The sequence below is a fragment of the Aotus nancymaae genome, unplaced genomic scaffold (genome assembly GCF_030222135.1).
Source record: "Aotus nancymaae isolate 86718 unplaced genomic scaffold, 86718_ANA_hifiasm-v0.15.2.pri h1tg000036l, whole genome shotgun sequence".
Taxonomy (NCBI): domain Eukaryota; kingdom Metazoa; phylum Chordata; class Mammalia; order Primates; family Aotidae; genus Aotus; species Aotus nancymaae.
In genome coordinates, this window is record NW_026988450.1 from 92,421,468 (window position 1) to 92,434,795 (window position 13,328).

A 13,328-nucleotide genomic window follows, 5' to 3' on the forward strand; every position below is an offset into this window, starting at 1 on the left:
ACCAAAGCGGATCCTGTGGCCCACCCGCCCGTCTCATGGAGAGGGGGCGGTACCTCCTCCGACTTGAGCTGCAGCAGTTTGGCCTCCTGCTGGAGCTTCTCCTTCTCGCGCTCCAGCTCGGCGATGGCCTCCCGCAGACGCTCGGCGTCATGGTCGCTTTGCTGTCGCTGGATCTCCAGCGTCTGCACCAGCGTCACCTTCTCCTGCGTGGCGAGCTCCGTACGGTGCAGCTTCTCGCCGATCTCCTCCGCCTGCTTCCGGAAGCGCTGGGCATCCTCCTCGGCGCGGGCCTGGGCCCGGCTCATCTCAGCCACGCGCAGCTTGAGGCGCTCAGCCTCGGCACTCATCTCCAGCTGCCGTTGCCGCTCCGCCTCCAGCGTCCGCTGGAAGTCCTGCGTCTCCTGCGCCAGCTGCTGCGCCATCTGCTCCTTGTCCTCCCGCAGCCGCCGCGCCTGCTCCTGCGCAAGCTCCTTCTGCTGCTGCAGCAGCTCCGCCTCGGCCTTGAGCCGCGTGGCCTCCTGCACCGCCTGCATCTTCTCCTTGAGCATCTTCTCTGCCAAGGCCCGCTGCTGTGCCAGGTCCTCCTCTGCCAGCTGCCGCAGCCGCGCAGCCTCCTGGGCCGCCACGCTCAGCCTTGCGGCCTCCTCCGCCACCTGTTTCATCTTGTCGGCCTCCTCCTGCAGGAAGCGCTGCGTGTTGTCCTTGTCGCGCAAGATGAGCGCGCGGTTCTCGGCCTCGATGCGTGCCTTGAGCTTGCCCAGCTCCTCCATCTGCACGCGCACTGAGAAGAGCTCCTCCTCCACCTGGCTGCGCTGGCGTGCAGCCTCCGTGGCCTCTGCCTTCAGCCGCTGCAGCTCTTCATCCAGCAGGTTCTTCTGGTGGTCAGTCTCCTCCAGCTGCAGCCGCAGGGTCGTCAGCTCCTGCTCCACCTGCGCCTTCTGCCGCAGGGTCTGCTCGGAGAACTTCTTATGCTTCTCCATCTCCGCGTCGGCCGCCTGCTTCTGCCGCAGGGCCGCCTGCTCCGCCTGTGCCCGCCGCGCGGCCTCTTGCTCGGCCTCCTTGCGCAGCTTCTCTGCGGCCGCCTGGGCCCGGGCCTGGGCCTGCGCCTGCTCCTCTGCGGACTGCTTCAGCCGCTCGGCCTCTTCCACCTGCCGCCGGGACTGCGCAGCCTCACGCTCGGCCTGCACCCGGGCCTCCTCCGCCGCCTCAGCCGCCCGCCGGGCCGCCTCGGCCTCACTGCGCAGCCGGTCCAGCATGCTCTGCTCCTGCTGTAGCGTCTCCTGCAGCTCCTGCTCCTTCTGCTGCACCGCGAAGGCGTGCGCCTTCTCCTCCGCCCGCAGCCGCTTCTGGGCGGCCTCCTGGGCCAGCTGCAGCTGCCGAGTCGACTCCTGCTCCGCTCGCTCCCGCAGGCGCCGCGCCTCCTCCACCTTGGCTTTCAGCCGCTCGACTTCCTCCAGCGCCGCCTTACGCTGCCGTGCGGCCTCCTCCTCGGCCGCCAGGCTCTTCTGCACGCGCTCCTCGGCCTCGCGGCGCCGCTGCTCCTCCTCCGCCGCCAGCTGCCGCTGCCGGGCGGCCTCCTGCTCAGCCTGCTCCTTGCTGCGCAGCGTGTCCTCTGCACTGCTGCGGATGCGCCCCAGCTCCAGCTCCAGCTCCGCCTTGCCGGCAGCCGCCTTCTCAAAGCTCGCCTTCAGCGCCAGGATCTCCTCCTCCACCTGCCGGCGCTGCCGCAGCGTGTCCTCCACCAGTCCCTTCTGCCGCTCCAGCTCGCTCTCTGACGCCTTGCGCAGCTGGGCCAGGCGCTCCTCGATGTCGGCCTTGTGCTGCGCCGCCTGCTCCTCCAGCCGCCGCCGCTGGAAGGCCTCGTCCTCCGCCAGACGCCGCAGCCGCTCATTCTCTGCCTCCTTCTCCTTGAGCGCGATCTCCGCCTCTGTCTTAAGCCGCGTGGCCTCGCCGATGGCGGCCAGCTTCTCCGCAAGCACCCGCTCCGCCTCGGCCCGCTGCCGCGCTGCGTCTTCCTCGGCCAGCTGCCGCTGCCGCTTGGCTTCTTCAGCCAGGGCGCGCAGGCGGGCAGCCTCCTCCGCCAGCTCGCGGAACCGGCCGGCCTCGGCCTCCAGCCTCTGCTTGGACTTCTCGCTGGTGGAGCGCGACTCCTCCTCTGCCCTCGCCTTGCTAGCCAGCAGCACCTCCATCTCGGCCCGCACCTTGGCCAGCTCGGCTTCCAGCTCCTGCCGTTTCTGCGTGGCCGCAGCCGCCTCGCGCTGCAGCCGGGTCAGCTCCTCCTCCAGCACCTGCCGCTGCTGCTCCCCCTGCTCCGTCTCCGCCCGCAGCCGGATCAGCTCCTGCTCTGCCGCCAGGCGCTGCTGCGCGGTGCCTTCCGCCAACTGCCGCTGCTTCTCCAGCTCTTGCTCGGCCAGCTCTCGCTGCCGCACGGCCTGCTCCTCCGCCTTGCCGCGCCGGCGCGCCTCGCGCTCTGCCTCCTCCTTCTGCTTCTCGGCCTCAGCCTGCGCCAGGCTCTTCTGCTGTGCCACCTCCTCCGCCTGCAGCCGCAGCCGGAGCGCCTCATTGGCTTTGAGCTGCCAGCGCTCCAGCTCCCGCTCCGCCTCCTCACGCGCGCGCTCGGCCTCGGCCTGCTGCTGTGCCCGCCGCTCGGCCTCCTCCCGCAGCTGTGCTACTGCCACGTGCTCCTCCTGCAGGGAGCGCTCCAGCTGCGCCGTCTTCTCCGCAAAGGAGGCGCGTTTGCTCTGCAGCTCCACCTCCGCGCTGCGCTGCGCCGTCTCCAGGGCCACCTGCACCTGTCGCGCCCGCTCCACCTCGGCCTGCCGCAGCCGCCGCTCCGCCTCCTCCGCCTGCAGCCGCAGCTCCTCCAGCGACTGCAGGGCCCGCTGCTTCTCACGTGCCGCCTCGGCCTCGGCCTTCACGCGCAGGGCCAGCTCCGCCTCCGCCTGCCGCTTACGCTGGCTCTCGTCCTGCACCTGCCGCCGCAAGCGCTCGGCCTCCTCCTGCGCCTGCCGCTTCTGCGCCTCGGCCTCCTCCGCCCGCTCACGCAGCGCCCGCAGCTCTCCCTCGGCCCCGCCACGCTGGCGCTCAGTGGCCTCCAGCTGCAGGCGTACCACGCGGATCTCCTCCTCGATGCGCAGCCGGCTGCGCTCTGCCGCCTCTGCCTGTCGGGCCTTGGCCTGGATCTCCGCCTCCGAGCTCTGCCGCAACTGCTGCAGCTCCTCCTGGATGCTGCGCTTCTGCTGCTGCGCATCCACCGCGGCCTCCTCCCGCCGCACCACCTCCTCCTGCATGCGCTGCTGCAGCTCCTTCGCCTCCCGCTCCGCCTGTGCCTTTGCCTGGGCGTGCGCCTCGGCCAGCTGCCGCTGCTTCTCCAGCGCGGCCTCCACCTCTGCCAACCGCTCGCGCTCCTCTGCCCGCTGCTGCTCAGCCAGCCTCTGCGGCCACAGCAGAGAGAAGAAGAGAAGCAGAGAGAGCGTGAGCACGAGCAGGCACCAGCGCCCACAGGTCACGCACCGGCATAGTTCCCTCAGACAGCGCGGAGCAGGGGTCAGGGAAGACGGAGGCCCCAGCCCGGCCGAGGAGACAGCGTGCACCCGCCCAGGGCACTTGGGCAGCGAGCGCAGCCAGCTCCACTGTGCTCACCAGCCTGGGGAAGGAGGCCCAGGCGTCCTCCCCGCTTCCCGCAGATAGGCGATGGAGACAGACAGACGGACAGGGAGAGAGAGAGCAAAGCCAGAGCTCCGAACCTGCGAGCCACACCCAGCATACAGCCCTGCCTGAGCTCTGCTGGACACCAGGGGGCCTGGCTGCCATCACCGAACCCCCCTCCCGACCTGGGTGGGAAGCCTGTGTCGGGCAGGGTGGGGCGAGGCGGCCAGCATGGAGACAGCAGTGCAGACCTGAGCCAGCTCGAAGAAGATTCGAGGCCACGCAGGAGGTAAGGAGGAGCCAACAGGTGGGTGCCTTGGAACCCCTCTCTAGCCCCACAACCCGCCACCCCCGACTTCCCGCAGCTAAGGGCTGAACGCAGAGGCCAACGCAGAATGCTGAGGAAGAGCACACAGGATGCCCGCTGGGCTGCTGGGGGGATGCCCACGAGGGAGGAGAGGCGGCGCCAGCCACTGCGTGGGAGCAGCACAGCCGCGCCAGGCCGGGGGCAGGCCACAGTGGGGTAGGCTGAGCTGGGGGCAGGGGGTGCTGGCAGCACCGGGGGGAGTGGGGAGGGCCATGAGAAATAGCCTCAGGCTGCTCCTCTGGCTGCGTGTGGGGCATAGCAGGTGTTGAGACGGACCCCACCCGGCCCCCACCCGAAGGGCCGCACCTCCTCCTCCTCCATGCGCCGCAGAGCCTCGCTGATGAACTTGATGTACTGGCTCGTGAGCGTGGTCAGCTCGCTGTAGCGTGTGCGCAGGTCCACGTACTGCAGGGCACAGTCGGGGTCAGCCCTGCGAGAGCCGTGACTCGGAGGCCCGCCAGCCCCTCTCCCAGTGAGGCTCAGCCCCACCCTACCTCCTGGATGACACTCTCCGACCCAGACTGGACCTTGGGCTTCTTGGCCGGGGAGGCCACCGGCTCAAGCTGTGCCTTGTATGTGACCAGCTGGAGTTCGTAGTCCTGTGGGAACACACCGTGGTCAGCCACCAGCTCTGCCCTCTGGTGGCCCCTGCCCAGCCCACAGACTCTCACACGGGCTTTCCGTGGCGTGGCCCAGGCTCAGGAACACCCGCCACCCAGGCAACAGTCCTGGACTCAGGGCCTGGCGCAGGTGGCCGGGCCTCACCTTGATGGCGTTGATGTACTGTTTCGCAAACTTCTGGCACTCCTCGACCTTCTCGCCGTGGCGCTCAATCTCCTCCAGCAGGGCCTAGGAGACGGTGCGGTCAGCACGGCAGCCACGGGGCTCGCCCGGCCACCCCATCCCCGTCCCCACTGACCCAGGCCCACCTTCTCCTGCCGCAGCTGCTCCCGCACAGCCCGGCTGTCGGCCAGCGGCACAGCCTGGATCTGCTCCTGCCGCTGCCTGGCGTCCTGCAGCCAAGCGCCCAGCGGGTCTGCGCTGTCGCGGTAGTAACGCAGCTGGCGGCCCAGCTGCTCGAGCTCTCGCTGCCGCACGTCAATCTGGGCCAGCACGGCCTGCCAGCGCTCAAGCAGCTGGGCGACCCGCTCCCGCCAGCGCTCCACCTCCACGTCCCGCTCTCCGTGCCGCTGCTGCAGTCGCTCCCCAACCTCCTGCGCCCCCCGCAGCTCATCCCGCAGGGTGTCGAACACGGGCTGCTGCGCCTTGGCCTCAGCCCGCAGCTTCTGTTGGGGACAGGAGGGTCATGTGTGGCTTCAGCTGGACCCACAATACCCCCACCCTCCAGAGGTCCAAGCCCCAAAATGATACCTTCAGAGAGGCCTTGGTGGCCTCAAGCTCCTGGAGGGTGGCCGGCACAGCCTGGGCCTCCTTGAGCTGTTCCTCGTGGGCCCTGAGCACCTCCTCCGCCCCCTGCGTGCTGCGGATCACCAGGCTGATGGTCTTGAGCCTGGCAGAAAATCAGGGCTCAGGGCCAGGACACAGGGCTCGACAAACAGCCCAAGGGGATGGAACCTGAGCCACAGCGAGCCACGGTACCGCCTGCCAAGTCCAGACCCAACCCTGGGGTTGGCTGGCCCTGTGGTCACAGGCTTCAGGGAGAAGGAGGTTGGGAGCCCCTGCGACACAAGTCCCCTCAGGCTTTAAGCCTGAAGAGGACGGGGGGGTGTGCCAGTCAGAATTGGCAGACCCCAAGGCCCTGAGACAGGCAGAGCCCACTGGCTGGATCACAGCGGCGTCCCAGTGCCCACAGGGCCTGGAAGCATAGTTCTCAGCCCTTGAAGCCCAAGACTGGGTGAAGGGGACACCGGGGTAGAAATGGCACCATGTGGCAGACAGTGACGGCCCCATCACAGCATTGGTGTTTGTGAAGGGTGGACAAGGGGTCGACGTGGTTTACAACACAGGAGGAGACTAAGACTATGACATAACACACTGGAAGTAAATGCAGAGGCCCGTAAGTGCAGGCCAGGAACAGGACGGACGAGGCAGGTGCGGGATTTCTTCCTGTGCCACTGAAACTGGGTCCACAGCCTCGCCACCGCACTCAGCAGCCCCGAGCACCTCCGCTCCTCTCTTCCCCACACCCGAATCTGATCACCAGGAAGTCCCCCGGCTGCCACTGTTGAAGCATGTCCAGACCTGAACTCTTTTCACCACCTCTGAGGCCGCCACCCTGGCCTGGGCCTGCCACTTCCTGGCCACATCTCTAAACAGTCCCCAGCTCACTGCCCTCATCCCCTCCTGCACTCTCCCTCGAGGTCACAGCCCTCGCCCACCCTGGCACCCCCCAGCCCACCCCAGCCCCTCGCCTGTGGCCAGGTGCACTCACTTCTCCAGGTAGATGGCAGACAGACTGCGGACCTGCTCCAGCTTGCCCAGCGTCAGCTCCAGCTCTGAGCGCAGCGTAGGGGCTGCAGGCGATGGCTCTGGCAGGGCCAGGACCTTCTCAGCCTCAGCGGAGAGCCGGGCGACCCCCTTGCCCAACCCCTCCACCTCTGCCTGCGCCTTCTGCAGAGACAGGGAGTGGGAATGCACTCACCACTGGGAAGGCACAGCACACAGCACCCCTTGAGGGCCGAGGGAGGGGAGGTCGGGAGGAGGGGCAGGGAGAGGGACGGGACTGGACAGGGTGGGGAGGCGCCTGCCTGCTGCTCCGCAATGCGCTGGGCACACTCCCGTGCCGGCTCTTTGTCCAGTGGCAGCCGCAGGCGGTGCACAGTGCGTGTCTCGCAGGCCTCCAGCTGCAGCCGGATGTCTTTGAGCTCCGAGATGCAGCGCTGGCAGCGAGATTCCTCTTGTGCGCCTGGGGAACACGTCCGGGTTACTCCCTGCCCGCGGGGCGCCAGCCCAACCCCCCAACGCTGCCGCCCCCTACCCTGCTCCAGGCTCTGCAGCAGCTGCTGGTAGTGGTGGCTGCAGGAGCCGTACTCGCGCTCGGCCATCAGCCGGTCCTCAGGCCCGAAGCCGCCCGCGTCCTGGCTGTCCCGCAGGAAGGCCTGGTAATGCAGCTCCAGGCTGTGCAGGGCTTGGCGCTGCTCCTCTGGCTTCAGGGTGCGGAACTGGGGGAAGCAGGTGGGGCTGAGCACCCTGCAGAACACCCCTCCCCTCCTCCCGCCCAGAGAGTCCCCGGCCAGGGACAGGCATACCGTGGCCAGGGACCAGGAGCGGATGAGCTGCACATCACGGCGAAGGCTCTGCCAGGCCAGAAGGCTCTTCATGTCCACATGCAGCTGGTGCCACAGCGCGACCAGGGCCTGGTGCTGGGCCTCCAGCCTGATGGGTCAGGGCCACAGTCAGCTTCGCCCGTGCCCCGCCCACCCCCCACCCCCAGCTGCTGAGTCCCCGCCACCCACCTGGTGACAGCGTCCTGAGCCTCCTGGTTGGGCGGGGGCACCAGGAAGCACACAGAGGGCACGGCGGCCTCGCTGCCAGAGCTGCTGAGTACCTTCCAGTGGGATGGCTGCGCAGGGCCCACCAGCTGGCACTCATCACCCTTGTGCACGGTCATCTGGGATGGGCAGAGTTGGTGAGGACGTGGCCACACTGTGCCCTGCTTGGCACTCCCCACCCCCGGTGGAGCCCAGGCCCACCCTCACCTCCACCTGCTTATAGTCGCACACGGCCAGCAGGGGCATGTGGCCCCGCACGGGGTAAGCTGGGTGGCGGGGCTTCAGCTGCACGATGGCCTTGGCCCGCTTGGCCAGGCCTGAGAGGTGACCCTTGTATTCATTCAGCTGTTCCTTCTCGTCCTGTGGGGGAGGGTAGCATCCAGACGAGGGCCACGGAGACCCACAGGCCTGCCCCAGGCCCCCCAGCCCCCGGGGCCAGGTCTGTGGGGCCCTCCTGATGCTCCCAGAGTGGCAGCCCTTGGAGGCAGGAGGCAGGAGGTGTGGGTGGGACAGGCCTCGGAGCTTGGCCCCAAGCAGACCCATGTGCCCTCGCTCCTTCCTGACGCAGACAGGGTGCCCTCCTCTCACCCCAGATAGCCCTCCACGGCCTGCCAGCTACGCTCTGACGCTACAATGTCCTCACCCCTCGTCCCTGCCCTGCGGCTGCAGAAGGTCACTGCTTCCTCCCATCCCATCCCAGCCCTCTGCGGGGGCCAGGTGCTCTCCCAGGCCCAGCCCTGCTGACCTCAAAGGCCATTCCAGCCTCCAGTCCCTCTTCCCTGTCACTCCCCACTGTGCGCCCACCCTCCTGGGTGACCCTACCCCTGCTCGCAGAGCACAAAGCCCAGCTCCCCTCTGCCCACTCCAGGTCTCAGGTGCCACCTTCTACAGCAGACGGACTGGTGACAGCGGCTGACAAGACTTCTACTCCCGCTGTGGCTGTGAAGGTGGGGGTGGCCCCAGCTCGGACCGGCTGCCTCTCAGCTCCCCACACCCTGCATCATTCCCCTCTCGGCTGACATCCACACCCACCGTGGTGCCTCCCAACCCCTGCTGGCCCCTCCAGCTGCCCCCCAGCCCCGTCTCCAGAGTACCCATGCAGCCCAGACTCCAGGCCACCCTCTCTGGACGAGCCCTACACACCCCGCCCCTCACCTGGGCGTCCTGCAGCAGGTCCTCCAGCCGAGTGACGGTGACAGAGCGGTCACAGCTGTACTTCCTGCGCAGCGTCTCCTGCAGCTTCTGCAACTGCTCCTCAGCCTCCCGCACGTCTGAGAAGAACTGGGGCAATGGGATGGGGTCATGCCGGGCTACCAGGGACCAGAGCCCCAGCCCACACATGCCCCAGGGCAGGCCCAAGACGGGGGCCCTGAGGAAGGAGTGGCAAGGCCCCCGAGAGGCCTGGGGAGCACCCTGTCCAAGGACCCAGCTGGGCTGCAGGCAGCAGCTGGCAACATCTGCAGACAAAGGGACTCCTGGTCAGAACCTCTAACGAGGGGGTCCAGGAGCTCCCGGGCTGCCACGGAGCCACAGCGGGCAGGAAGCTCTGGTTCTCACCTGAAAGTAGGCGGCGTTCTCCTTCAGGTGCGCCTCGATGCAGCAGCACAGCTGCAGCATCCAGCTCCACTGCGTCTGCAGGGCCGCCTGGAAAGACTGCAGGACCCCGGGTCCTCGTCAGGCCCCACCACGCCCTGTCCCCCGTCCCACCTGGGGGCCCAGCACGGGCCCCCACAACCCCACCCCTACCCAGGGAGCACTGCGGGCCCCCTCGGCCCACCTCCACCGTGGGCCGGGCCGGGTGGTCCTCCCGCAGCAGCCGGTCCCCGGCACTCTGGAGCTCCTTGATCTTCTTCTCCTTCAGTTCCAGCTCCCGCATCAGGGCCTGGCACCAGGGCAAAGGGTCTCAGGGCCAGCTGGCCACGCCTGACTCTGCCAAGCACCCAGCAAACTCGACCCAGGGCTCTGCTGGTCTCTGCCATGGGGGATGGCCAGGGCACAGGCGGGGAGGGTCTGGGGGTTCCGGGGCCGAGCCACCCTCACCGAGTAGCTCTCCTTCTTGGCGGTCATGTTGGTGTTGCGGTCACTCCAGTCGAAGCCCACCTCCTCCTCCTCCTTCTCGTTCAGCCACATCAGCTCCTTCGTGGCCGCTGCCACAAAGCTGTGCAGGCTCTCCAGGGACCTGAGGCGGGCCTTGGAGGAGTTCTGTGGGTGCAAGGCTGCATGTCAGCAGGCCGCGGCCTACCCACCTCCCCCAGCCAGGCCCGCCCCACTCACCAGCAGCTTGGCATACTGCAGGTCCAGCCGACCCAGGCAGTCACGGTAGGTGCCCCGAGTGGCGGGGGAGAGCTGGCCCTGCACCAGATGAGACAGGTGAGGCCTGCGGTGTCTGGGCCCGGCCCACCCCCGCTGACCATCGCACAGTGCCACCGACCTCGTCGCTCCGCGCCCGCTCGATCTTGGCCCGGAATTCTTCGATGGACTGGTGCAGGCCTCGGTGGCTGCCCAGCTGCGCCTCCACACTGGGCAGGTCCACGCCCCACTCAGCCCCGTCCACACGGTGCTGGTTCTCCTGCACCCAGGCCAGCAGGTCCTGCAGGTAGCGCAGGGTGGAGTCCTCCGGCTCGGGGCGCCTCTGCAGAGTCACCTGGGTCACCTGGGCTGCAGGGGCCGCCACGCCCGCCTTCAGCCGAAGGTTGTACTCGGTGCGGATGGCTACCAGGCGCTCGTGCAGACGGTACACCCTGGGGCAGCAGAGGACTCAGGTAGGCGTCAGCAGGCCTGGGCCAGAGGTCCCGGGTGCCGGGGGGTGGGGGGGCGGGCCCCACCTGCGGTACATCTGCTCGCCCTGCGGGTGCCGTCCATCCTTGAGGGTCTGCACGTCGTTGAACAGCAGCCGGATCATGCCGTCCGCCTTGTCCAGGTCCCGCTCCACTTCCCCCGCCCGCTGTGGCACTTTGCCTGCGGCCAGCAGCCGGACATCCTGCAAGGCCGTCGCCTGTGACTTGGAGCCCACCTGACCCCTCTGACCTCACGGGGGCCCTGGGCAAGGCGGCCACCCTCACCTGCTTCCCCAGACTTACCCCCCAGCCACCTCACACATCCTCCTGCCGGCCTTCTGGGGGATTGGGACCAACCCCAGAGTATTTCTGCCCAGTCCATGAACTGAGACCCCATGACCCGTGTCCTTGGGGTCCCAGGCGTCATCCTTCATCACCTACCCCCGGTAACTAACTCCTTCTGTAACACTGTGTGGACCCCATCCTCCTGGGCAAGCAGTGTAGGGTCGGGTCCTCTACCCACCGCTCCCCAACAGTAAACCACTGTGGGGAGGGGGCCTGGCAGGGGGCAAGGCAGCCACTCTGGGTCCTGCCCAGTGGCCAGAAACCAACTCTGCCCAAAGCAGGCAGTGAGAGTTGGCTGCACACCAGGAGGGAGGAGCTCAGGCCTGGATTCCCCACCACATGCCCCGCCCTGCTCCTGCCCCAGGAGCCCAGGGGACAGCCCCCTCCTGGCTTTCTGGCTGCAGGGCGGGGCAGGCTCCTCCAGCCTCCCTCCCTTGGCCTGCCCCCACCCCCTCACCGACTGCAGCAGGGCGTCGGCCTGGTTGAGCTGCTCCTCACACAGCCCCGCCTCCATCTGCAGCTTGCTCACGATGCGCTGAAGACACTCCAGCCTGCGGGAGAAGCACAGGGAAGGGGCGGCGTTAGCCGGGTCTGGCACAGCCCTGGCCACAGGCTGCAGCTCGCCTCCTGCTCTGGCCTCCCTGCCTGTGGCCCACTGTCCTGAGTCGAGTGGGAGCTCGGGTTCCCCACCGGGGGCGGGCGGTGGGGGGGGATTTCCTCCCCAGGCAGTGACTCACCCTCGGGTGGTTCCCCTGCCACCACAGGGCCCCACCCACCTCTCAAACTCGCTGCGGAGCTGCTTCTCCCGCTCCAGGATGGCCACGTGCAGCTTGCCCCACTCCTTCTCCACGTCCAGCGGGTGGTAGCCAGGGGGCACCTTGAGCTGGCCTGCTTGCACCGCTCCCTGTGGACAGGGCCAAGCTCAGGCCCGACATGCAGGGGACAGGGGGCGGGGTGCTGGGCTCTCAGGCCTCAGCCCACCAGACCTGGGACAGTCCTGGTCCCAAAGGCAGGGCCAGGTCGGGCTCTGGAAGTGCCTTTCAGGTCTGGGGTTCCAAGACACCGCCCATGCCTCCCGGGGTCCCACTCACCTCTAGGGACTGGTAGATACCCTTGGACCGGTTCTTGTCGGCCTCCTTGGCTGGGAGCTCCATCTCCTTAAACTTCAAGAACTGACACCACAATATCTGCGGGGAACAAAGGTGTCAGCAACCACACCCGGCCCTTAGGGTAGGCCCAGCACCCCTCCCCGCAAGCTGAGTCCACCTCGATCTCCTCGAAGCTGGAGGGGAAGCTGCGCTCCTCGAAGGCGGCCGTGTGGCGCCGCATCCACTGCAGCAGCAGCAGGACCAGCTCCCGGTACTCCTGCCAGCGCAGCTGCAGCTCCTGCAGGCGGGTGCGGGCGGCTGTCAGGGGCCATCAGGGCATCCAGGCCCAAGGCCCCTGCCCTCTGGGCCCCCCACTCACGTTGGCCCTCACCCCATCCTGCACGTCCGGCACGCGGGGCATGGCGTCATACAGGGACGAGACGTAGGTGATGATGGACTTCTCGTCGGGCTGAGGGACGTCCACATCTGCAGGGAAGGGTAGCTCAGGGAGGGCTCTGGGGCAGGCGGGGGGGAGGGGCGAGGAGGGGGGCCACGCAGACGTACCCTCAGGGTCCAGGAGTCGCGTCACTCCCAGGTCCCGCTCCGCCACAGAGAAGGCCTGGTCCAGGTTCTCCAGGTTGGTCTGCCGGTACACTTTGCTCATGTCAATCAGCATGGGCCTGGGACAATCAGGTGGCTGGTCAGGTGGGCCGGACAAGGCCAGCCGCATCACACAGGCGGGCGCACAGGCCGGCTCCCCACACATCCTGGCAACCATGGACCTCCCACACTCACCCTGAAAGGTGCACTGCCACATGGGCAGAGCTGAAATCACCCTGCCACCCCCACACTCAGGAGCCCAGGGGCACGGTACAGGACTATGCAGAGCAGAGGGTGCCAGGCAGCTGGGGCTCCCCGCAGCCACCCTGCCCACCAGGCCCCTCCAGAGGCGTCCACAGTGGGCACATACTCCTGGCTGTGAGGACCAGCAGCCCGCAGGCCCTCCAGCCTCGAGAAAGCCATGGTGCTTCTGAAGGGCACCAGGGTGGGGCTGGGCCCTGCTGAACTCCAGCAACCCGAGGCGGCCTGCTGGCACTCACCCTGTTCCTCCTGTCCCACTCCCTGCCCAGACGTGTCTGAAGTTGCCTGTCAGAGGCACTGTGGGGGCGCCCCCAGTCCCCAGCCCCCTCCCCCCAGGGCCATGTACTTGTGCCGGTGGATGATGGCATTGAAGAGGCGGCCGTCTCTCCAGCTGGAGGTGAAGTTGTCACAGCGCAGGCCCTGGTACCCCTCCACCATGCGCTGTGACCACAGCAGCAGCTTCTCCTTGGCTGTCATGTCCTCCGACTGCCCGCTCACCTGGATGTCTGAGATCTACCCCCACGGAGGACAGGAGGCCACAGCTCAGCCACAGCTGCCAGGCCTGCCCTGTGCCCACGACCACGTGCTCAAGGGCGGGGCAGCTCAGCACCCAGGGTGAGTGTGCAGGGCCTCAAGCCAGCCAAAGCAGCACTGGGCTCCAGGGCCCTTCCCTGTTGGGAAGCTGCTGGGACCGGCCATGCCTCGGGGCCACAAGTCCAAGCACTCCAGCCGGGGGCAGCTGCCACCACAGAGCAGGTGCCCACTCCGCTAGCTGGAGAGGGCCAGGCTG

At 68.0% G+C, this 13,328-nt stretch overlaps 1 protein-coding gene across 20 annotated transcripts in view; it reads right to left on the reverse strand.

Annotated features, from left to right (window-relative positions):
• Positions 1-13,328, reverse strand: part of PLEC (plectin) — a 59,029-nt gene that overhangs the window by 7,269 nt on the left and 38,432 nt on the right. For 18 of the 20 annotated variants that reach the window (XM_064384706.1, XM_012473330.2, XM_064384708.1 and 15 more), the window contains 26 exons: positions 12,885-13,051; positions 12,242-12,357; positions 12,057-12,163; positions 11,856-11,975; positions 11,681-11,776; positions 11,366-11,493; positions 11,047-11,140; positions 10,293-10,447; positions 9,899-10,208; positions 9,742-9,819; positions 9,508-9,669; positions 9,245-9,349; positions 9,025-9,120; positions 8,623-8,748; positions 7,675-7,827; positions 7,432-7,586; positions 7,225-7,351; positions 6,954-7,137; positions 6,724-6,881; positions 6,408-6,586; positions 5,387-5,525; positions 4,945-5,301; positions 4,781-4,864; positions 4,510-4,614; positions 4,322-4,420; positions 54-3,434 (listed from right to left, as the gene is read on the reverse strand). In XM_064384706.1, the coding sequence (XP_064240776.1) occupies positions 54-3,434; positions 4,322-4,420; positions 4,510-4,614; positions 4,781-4,864; positions 4,945-5,301; positions 5,387-5,525; positions 6,408-6,586; positions 6,724-6,881; positions 6,954-7,137; positions 7,225-7,351; positions 7,432-7,586; positions 7,675-7,827; positions 8,623-8,748; positions 9,025-9,120; positions 9,245-9,349; positions 9,508-9,669; positions 9,742-9,819; positions 9,899-10,208; positions 10,293-10,447; positions 11,047-11,140; positions 11,366-11,493; positions 11,681-11,776; positions 11,856-11,975; positions 12,057-12,163; positions 12,242-12,357; positions 12,885-13,051 (6,981 nt within the window). The remainder of the gene's footprint in view (positions 1-53; positions 3,435-4,321; positions 4,421-4,509; positions 4,615-4,780; positions 4,865-4,944; positions 5,302-5,386; positions 5,526-6,407; positions 6,587-6,723; positions 6,882-6,953; positions 7,138-7,224; positions 7,352-7,431; positions 7,587-7,674; positions 7,828-8,622; positions 8,749-9,024; positions 9,121-9,244; positions 9,350-9,507; positions 9,670-9,741; positions 9,820-9,898; positions 10,209-10,292; positions 10,448-11,046; positions 11,141-11,365; positions 11,494-11,680; positions 11,777-11,855; positions 11,976-12,056; positions 12,164-12,241; positions 12,358-12,884; positions 13,052-13,328) is intronic. The other 2 variants (XM_064384707.1, XM_064384713.1) reach the window with 2 other exon arrangements.